Source organism: Sinocyclocheilus rhinocerous, unplaced genomic scaffold (genome assembly GCF_001515625.1).
Source record: "Sinocyclocheilus rhinocerous isolate Xijiao unplaced genomic scaffold, SAMN03320098_v1.1 scaffold1510, whole genome shotgun sequence".
Lineage (NCBI taxonomy): Eukaryota > Metazoa > Chordata > Actinopteri > Cypriniformes > Cyprinidae > Sinocyclocheilus > Sinocyclocheilus rhinocerous.
The window spans coordinates 602,817-612,102 of record NW_015664185.1 but is presented as its reverse complement, the minus strand read 5'-3'; the positions used below and the strand labels follow the sequence as shown (position 1 = coordinate 612,102).

The 9,286-nt window shown below is 38.9% G+C and overlaps 1 protein-coding gene across 1 annotated transcript in view; it reads right to left on the bottom strand.

The window, feature by feature from the left end:
* Positions 1 to 9,286, bottom strand: part of LOC107729805 (uncharacterized protein KIAA1755-like) — a 38,169-nt gene that overhangs the window by 12,938 nt on the left and 15,945 nt on the right. Inside the window, exons 2-3 of the mRNA XM_016540506.1 lie at positions 6,286 to 6,483; positions 2,798 to 3,959 (exon numbers count right to left, since the gene is read on the bottom strand). Coding sequence (XP_016395992.1) covers positions 2,798 to 3,959; positions 6,286 to 6,483 — 1,360 coding nt within the window. The remainder of the gene's footprint in view (positions 1 to 2,797; positions 3,960 to 6,285; positions 6,484 to 9,286) is intronic.

Sequence of the window (9,286 nt, the reverse complement as noted above, 5' to 3'; positions counted from 1 at the left end):
TGGGAATAATAATTATCCTAATCCTAAGATTTTCCTAATCATTATTATTAATATTATTAATATTAATATTATTTTTATGTACAGCTATATAGTGCATCATTTTGGACCAATGAAATTTCATTGTGAGTGGAGCGGAATACAATGAAAATGAAAATAAAGTGACTGACAAAGTATAATGTCACTTGGCACAGCTGGATCAACTAACTGGATTAATATGAAAAGACAGGGTTTTTGCTCATAAATGTATCTGGTTGTGCACAGTTAGGACACGGTGTTAGTGATACAAGTCTTTCACGTGATAAAGTAACCCAAAATCTTAAGAATGGCGGACAGTTTGGAATTTCCTGCGGATAGACCCCACACACACCCCTGGCCAGAAGTGCCAGACGGAGGGCAAAACGCTCTCTTTCAAGCTCTCAATAGCAGGAAGAGCTAAATATACAGTGCAGTCTCCCTGGCAACACATTCAGTGCAGTATCGTGCCTTTGGGGTACAGCAAACACGTCGGAAAGACAAGCACCCTCTATAACAGGGCAGGGCCGCTGAAGCATTCCAAAACACACACGCTATTAGCCCTCACATGCAGCCGGTCGCAAGCCATAAAATCATGCCAGAGGAATGACAAGCTGTCTCTTCTGAAAATCTAAGCTCGTTGATGGTCCCAGAGTTTGCTGCAAGTGATAATTACCCACTGGACCACAACTGTCTGGAACCAGACCTGGCTCTTAAAGGGACAGTTCACCCAAAAATGAAAATTACCCCATGATTTACTCACCCTCAAGCCATCCTAGGTGCATATGACATTCTTCTTTCAGACAAATACAATCGGAGTTATATTAAATAATGTCCAGGCTAATCCATGAAACCTTAATCTCTAGCTTCCGCTAACTGTCATACACGCGTTCACGAGAGAGTGGCGTCCAGCGGATGACGTAGGAAGTAGGTGTAGCGTAAACTCCGGTGAGAATATGCTAGTCTCGCGAGAAACAAGTTTTGTTTACAGCAAAGGAAAACCAGTGTCCTCTTGGATTATATCGAAATCCTCCGACATTTTTCTTTACAAATCCTCGTTTTGTACTACTAATTTGCGACCGGTGTTTTGTTTCGCCGTCACTTCTGCGTTCGTCACTTCCGCGTTTGCCTACGTCTTACGTCATCCACTGGACGCCACTCTCTCATGAACGTGCATACGTAGCGGAAGCTAGAGATTAAGGTTTATAAAGTTGTAAATATGGATATTTTTCTTACACAAATGCATCGCGTCGCTTCAGAAGGCCTTTATTAACCCCCCGGAGCCTTGTGGACTTCTTTTATAATGGATGGGTGCAATTTTTTGGACTACAAATTTTGGGCTACCATCCTCTCCCATTATAAAGCATGGATTAGCCTGGACATTATTTAATATAACTCAGATTATATTCGTCTGAAAGAAGAAAGTCATATACACCTAGGATGGCTTGAGGGTGAGTAAATCATGGGGTAATTTTCATTTTTGGGTGAACTGTCCCTTTAAGGCCTCGGGCGACATGATTTGATAAAGGAAGCTTGTTCTGGTCTTGTTCTTGGTGGGAAAGAATCCCAAACAAGATGCTCTGCCGCATTCTTAAACCTGTTCTTGGAGGGCCACTGTCCTGCAGAGTTTAGCTCCAACCCTTTGGATAAAAGCATGTTTACTGATGTACAGTATGGTAACATTTATATTGATTAATTTGGCTATTATCCAAAGTGACTTATATTAAAGGTATGCATCTCAACAACCCAGCAAAACTGACAAGAAACTCATGTGTAGCATTGGAAATTCTGATTTGTTCTAGTGAATCAGTTCATTCAGATGATTCATGTAAATGAACTGATTCAAAAAAGTCTATTTGCGACATTTTAAAGCATTGGAAATTCTGAATCATTCCAGTGAATCAATTTATTCAGATGATTTGTGTAAATGAACTGATAAAAAAAGTTTGTTTGCAACATTATAGCATTGGAAATTCATATTCATTCCAGTGAATCAATTCATTCAAATGATTCATGCAAATCAACTGATTCAATTATATTGAAGGTATGCATTTCAACAGTTCATGCATTCCCTGGGAATCAAACCCATGATCTTGACATTGCTAGTGCCATGATTTGCTAAGGGAAACTTGTCCTGGTCTTGTTATTTGTGGGAAAAAATCCCAAACAAGATGCTTTGATATGTTTTTTTATGTACAGCAGGGTTGTGAAAACCTGTTCCTGGAGGGCCACTGCCCCGCAGGTGCAGGATTGGACACCCCTGATGTACAATATGGTGACATTTACATTTATGCACTTGGCAAATGCTTTTATCCAAAGTGACATTTTAAAGGTATGCATTTCATCAGTTCATGCATTCCTTGGGAATCGAAACCGTGATCTTAGTGTTACTAGTGCCATGATTTGATAAGGGAAGTTTGTTCTGGTCTAGTTCTTGGTGGGAAAAAATCCCAAACAAGATGCTTTGCCATGTTCTTTGTGTACAGCAACGGTACCCAAACTTGCTCCTGGAGGGCCACTGTCTTGCTCCAACCTTAATTAAACACACCTGAACCAACTAATCAGGGACTTCAGACTCACTAGAAACTTCCACACAAGTGTGTTCGAGCTGTTTGGCGCTAAACTCTGTAGGACGTTGGGCCTCCAGCAGCAGGATTGGACACCCCTGAGACTTACATTGCATTCAAGGTATGCATTTGATCAGTTCATGCATTCCCTGGGAATCAAACCCATGACCTTGGCACTGGAATGGCAAACCTCAAAAGAGTTGACAAAGCGTTTTTACCTGAGTTCTCTTTGTTGCTCCGTTTCTCGATGCCAGGAAAGGCCGCCTCCAAATCCAATTTTCCAAAACGAAATGCATAACCATTCATAAGTTTCTTGGGAAGGCCGCTACCGGATCCACCGGAGGACGACCGTGCCCGGTGGCCTTTAACCTGCAAGGCCTTGTTGGTACGTTCGAGAGATTTGGAGCGTCTCTCACCCAGACTGAACTCGGCGCTCTTGGATGGATGGACAGCGGGAGAACCGTTGCGAGATTCATCTCCTCCCAGCCATCCACGATCACAGGTTCTCCGAGGGATCGGATCCTTTGTGACGGAGCCGTGAGGCGCTCCTGGTTCAGATTCCGTCCCTTCCTCCAGAATTGATTCTGAGCTGGAGCCGAGGTTCATGGGGTTCTGCAGTGCCTCCATGTAGGACTTGCGGAAAAGCCGACGCGACTCGAAGGCCGCAGAGTCTCTGGGATGCCTCTTGCGAAGGCCGGGATTGCTAAGGTCTGTGCTGAACGAGAGGATTTTGTTGCCGATTCCGCCTCGAATGCATCCCTGATCTGGGCTGCCCAAGGTGGGTGTCTGGGGAAGGGAGTTGGGACTCTTTTGCAAGGGCGAATCCTCCGAGTGCAGGGAGCTGATGCCCATATCCGTGAGGCTCCCGCTGAGGACTGGCTCGGACACGGTGGACTCAGCGCCCAAGGAGTCTCGGGAACTGAGCGTTCCTGTGGATCCGTGGGTGCTGCAGGTGCTGAGCTGACCCCGCAGGGTCCCGCCGCTGCTCCGCGCCTGCATGATTGCGTCGGCAGTGCTGGTCACGAACAAAGGATTGACCACGTTCTTCCAGGGCGTTCGGTAAACCACAGCGCCGGTACTGAGGAGGCAGTTCTGGAGAGGGTGCAGGTTGCGCTCATGCGTTACATTCTGCAGGAACTCAGGTGTGAACACGCTGCCGTACATGCTCTCGGCCACAGGGATCTCTGCGATGGCTTGTCCGCTCCCTGACAGGCATTTTATGACCAGTTTGGCAGCCTTGCGGCCTAAGGGAACCACCTGCAGGTAGAAATCTCCCTGCCGTAGACGTACTTTATGCAGGGGTGCAAGTTGCAGAACCACCTTTTCATGCAAACACAGTGGCCATCCCTCGTGGTACAGCAACAGGCCTTTGAATCGCAGCTGTGGAAAATAAAAAGGATGAATTCATCAGATAAAAATGCCACTTTTCGTACAGGTACAAGCAACAATATGCAGTTATTTGCAGTTTGCAATCATTAATTTATTTCTGTCTTGAAGTAGATTTCAAGATACAAAAATACAATGATTTAAAACATTATGCAATTGTAAAATATATATTTTAAAGTGAAATGTGTAATTTTTGAGTCACCCAACAGAATTGCAAAAATGATACCTATTCTAAAACATAAAAAGGCAGCATACTGGCACAGTAACATAAAGGCTCTCAATTAGGGTGTCAGCAATTGACCATTTGAACCAGGGGGTTTATAGTAAATTAACCTAAAATTATTAGAAAAATCTTTTTCGTTAATTGGAATAAAATAAATGTTAACTGAAATAAAATAAAATAAAAACAAACTTTTTTTTTAATTTTAGCTCGTTCATTTCTCATTTTCATTTAGCTCAACTTGATGTACTAAAATTAAAACTGAAATAAAAATGTATTTAAATAATACATATAGGCGTATTTAAAATAAACAGAATTACAAAAAAAATTACAAAAACAAAATTACTAAAACTTTAACCAAAATTAAAAAGAAAATTAAAATTATAAAAATTAAAATTATTAAAATTATTTTTAAAAAATGTAATTTTTGTTAAAATCAGCAAATAAAATGAGAAAACTAAAACCTAAACCTAAAAACTAAAATTAAAATTAAAAAAGATTATGTAAAATTCCATGCAGGGACTCAAATCATTCAGCAAATAAATAAATAAATAAATGTATTTATTTATTTTGTGGTGAACAAACAGACCAATCTACTACAATGAATCAGACTGCACAATATTTTTTTTGAGAGAGATTTCTGCACAGGCTATACAGTGTGAAAAAGGCATTTTATCATGGTACATCAAAAAAGAGCTTCGCTATTTAGCTACTGTAATGCTACTAAAAAAACAGTTCATTTAGTAGCGTTGTTAGTGACTCCCTGACGCTGCTGTATAATGATACTGATGATGCAGCAGGAACATGTAAGTTTCAGCACGCTGTGACTCCCTCAAAGATCACGCCTGAGTTAAATGAGACTGCTGAGAGCCCTCGTCTCAGAGCAATAACAGCAGCGCTGAATACAGGAGCGTAAGGTTTCAGCTATGTGCTCACACAGCGCTAACCTGCAGAAATACAAAGCCTCCCTGAGCAGGTCTTTCATTTCAGCCTGATCCTCTTTGCCAAGTTCACTGCAGTGAGCTCACAACACGCTCTGTTTGGGCTGTTTATCACAGCAATACTGAACCCTCTTTCAGCCTGAAGTATTCCTCCTCCTCTCATGTTCCCACTCTCGCAAGATTTCTCTCTGGGAGACTTTAAATGGCTTGAACATGTTTAGCTGCAGCGCTATGGATTTCAACAACAATATCTGAAGAAGAGACAAAATAATAAAATATTCAGCAAACCTGCGTGAACCGCATTACCAGGCCACCAATACATAATATCGAGTTTAAAGATAGCGTGATGCATGATGAATTACCATGCTGTTCCCAAAATAAATAAATAAACAAACAAATAAAGAAATAAATTTTAATAGTTTTTATTCAACAAGCATGGATATTATGCATAATGTAAATACTTACATACATATATTAAAAAAACAACAACCAATCAAACAAACAAACAAACAAACAAAAATATTTATTTATTTGGATATGCACGTAAATGTATCATACATAATGCACATAAAACATTTATTTATTTATTTCCATGCTTGTCAAATAATAAAAACAGTGTTTTATTATATTATATTATATTATATTATTTATTTTGGACATGCATGTAAATTTATTATGCATAATGAAAATAAATGAATAATATGTTTTTTATTTGCATTATGCACAATACATTTGCATTCATATACTAAAAAATAAATAAATATTAGCTTGCACTATGCTACACAATGTCTGAAACTTTATTACGAGCACTTCTTGTGTTATTTGCCTCCATCATGGATTGCTTGTTGTATTCCTCATTTATAAGTTGCTTTGGATAAAAGCATCTGCTAAATTAATAAATGTAAATAAATAAATTAAATACTTCTAAAGCATTTATTAACCTTTGTTACTGTTTTAACATTTACTAATATATTAATAAATTAAAAAAAGTATTGTAGAATAATTATATTATATATAATATATATTTTACTATAAATAATAATATATTTGCTAAATTAAAAATAATGTGATCTATTAGCAGATATTGCCCACTGTTTTTATTGACTTTTTATTGAAATGCTTCTGTGAAAATGCGTCTGCTGAAGCTGACAGTACTCACACAGGCCTCCTGTTTTATTATCTGCAGGATTCTCTTGGCGGGCAGCAGGAAGTCAATGAAGCAGTGCAGGCCGTCTCCGCGGTACTGTCTCTCCACGACACTGAAGAGCTGCCACAGGACGGTGGCCGCCGACGCGCTGAACGGAGGATACAGAGCCGATAACACGCTCTGAATGCAGCGGTCCAACGACTCCGAGTCCTGCAACAGATCACATGACCAGAGTCATTCTCGGCTTTTACCACAAACATTTACTGTACTGTACATTGTTTGAGTTTTGTTATAAAATTGACAATATTTGAAAGCTCAAACTTTGTTTCATATCAAAAGCAATAAAGCTTATTGCGATTATTGGATAGAAGTTGCGCTACAAATAATGTTTAGTGAAAAAATAAAATAAAATAAAATAAAATAAAATAAAATAAAATAAAATAAAATAAAATAGGCAATGATTTCAGCTCAACAAAACTGTTTCGGCCAATACCTAAAATTCATTTTCAATTGCTGAAATTTTGTTGTCACTAATTTACTGTAGGACACATGAAGCATCACTTCCCGTCTTTATAGACCGAATCAAACACTAATGATCGTGCACACAGTGCGATAGAGTAAACGATGGCAGCATGTTGTTTTTGGTTTGGTTAGTGAGATGGTTTGATGGTCACAAGTTCAATCCCACAGTTCCCAGTTACAAACACAAACAGCAGGATGTCAGGAGGTCGCGGTACACTGATGAGACAGGAAACACCTGTCAATGTAGCGTCACCGACTGGACAATAACAGGCGGGATGGAAAATCCTGTCCATAATGCAGCACTACATCATATCTGTAGAGCAGAGGACTTTCCAACCGGATATGTATCACACTATCCTAAACTAACACAACCGTGACCTGGGACACTCAGCTTTAGGTTAAAGGGACAGTTCACCCTAAAATGAAAATGTGCTGTTAATTTACTCACCATCAGCCCATCCAAAATGTAGATGATTTTTTCTTTAGTAGAACAGTGAAGAAGATTTGGCAGCATGTTGTTTTTGGTTTGGTTAGTGAGATGGTTTGATGGTCACAAGTTCAATCCCACAGTTCCCAGTTACAAACACAAACAGCAGGATGTCAGGAGGTCGCGGTACACTGATGAGACAGGAAACACCTGTCAATGTAGCGTCACCGACTGGACAATAACAGGCGGGATGGAAAATCCTGTCCATAATGCAGCACTACATCATATCTGTAGAGCAGAGGACTTTCCAACCGGATATGTATCACACTATCCTAAACTAACACAACCGTGACCTGGGACACTCAGCTTTAGGTTAAAGGGACAGTTCACAGTTCAAAATGTGCTGTTTATTTACTCACCATCAGCCCATCCAAAATGTAGATGATTTTTTCTTTAGTAGAACAGTGAAGAAGATTTTTAGCTGAAACTGTGCTCCTTGCTGATTCATTAGTCAATGGCTACCAGCACTTTGAGAGTCAAAAAAGCACATCAGGCAACACAGAATGAATCCCCGTGACTCCTGATGATATATTGAGGTCTTATGAAATGAAACGATCAGTCTGTGCAAGAACCAGTGCAACTGGTTCATTCACTAGTTCATGTACGTAATCACACAATGACATAACATATACGCAATTATATTATTAAAGCACCCAATAATGAAGTGAAATGTGGATGTTTTATGTGTCTAAAGCATATAAAGTGAATAAACTAGTCTTCATCAGCTCACCGTGACTGTTGGAGGAACTGGAATATTGAATGATTCATTCATCATAGGATCAGATTCTCTGCTATTTCAGCTCATTTCCAGTCGGAGTGACTGTCAGGCGTCTGAAAGTAAGTTTTGATTGAGTAACTTGTAGATCTGTGCTGCTCGAGCCCTGAACTGTTTCAGGTGCTTCAGTCTGATTTGGTGAACTGGTTCAACTCACTAAAAAGAACCGGTTCAGAAGAATGATTCGTTTGTGAACCGAACATCACTCTGGACCGTTTGCCTGAGGTTCTGGATTACAGGTGATAATGTAGTAAATAATGTTTAGCTTCTTGCACAGACTGATCGTTTCGCTTCATAAGACCTCAATATATCATCAGGAGTCACGGGGATTCATTCTGTGTTGCCTGATGTGCTTTTTTGACTCTCAAAGTGCTGGTAGCCATTGACTAATGAATCAGCAAGGAGCACAGTTTCAGCTAAAAATCTTCTTCACTGTTCTACTAAAGAAAAAATCATCTACATTTTGGATGGGCTGATGGTGAGTAAATAAACAGCACATTTTGAACTGTGAACTGTCCCTTTAACCTAAAGCTGAGTGTCCCAGGTCACGGTTGTGTTAGTTTAGGATAGTGTGATACATATCCGGTTGGAAAGTCCTCTGCTCTACAGATATGATGTAGTGCTGCATTATGGACAGGATTTTCCATCCCGCCTGTTATTGTCCAGTCGGTGACGCTACATTGACAGGTGTTTCCTGTCTCATCAGTGTACCGCGACCTCCTGACATCCTGCTGTTTGTGTTTGTAACTGGGAACTGTGGGATTGAACTTGTGACCATCAAACCATCTCACTAACCAAACCAAAAACAACATGCTGCCATCGTTTACTCTATCGCACTGTGTGCACGATCATTAGTGTTTGATTCGGTCTATAAAGACGGGAAGTGATGCTTCATGTGTCCTACAGTAAATTAGTGACAACAAAATTTCAGCAATTGAAAATGAATTTTAGGTATTGGCCGAAACAGTTTTGTTGAGCTGAAATCATTGCCTATTTTATTTTATTTTATTTTATTTTATTTTATTTTATTTTATTTTATTTTATTTTATTTTATTTTATTTTATTTTATTTTATTTTATTTTATTTTATTTTATTTTATTTTATTTTATTTTATTTTATTTTATTTTATTTTATTTTATTTTATTTTATTTTATTTTATTTTATTTTATTTTATTTTATTTTATTTTATTTTATTTTATTTTATTTTATTTTATTTTATTTTTATTTAA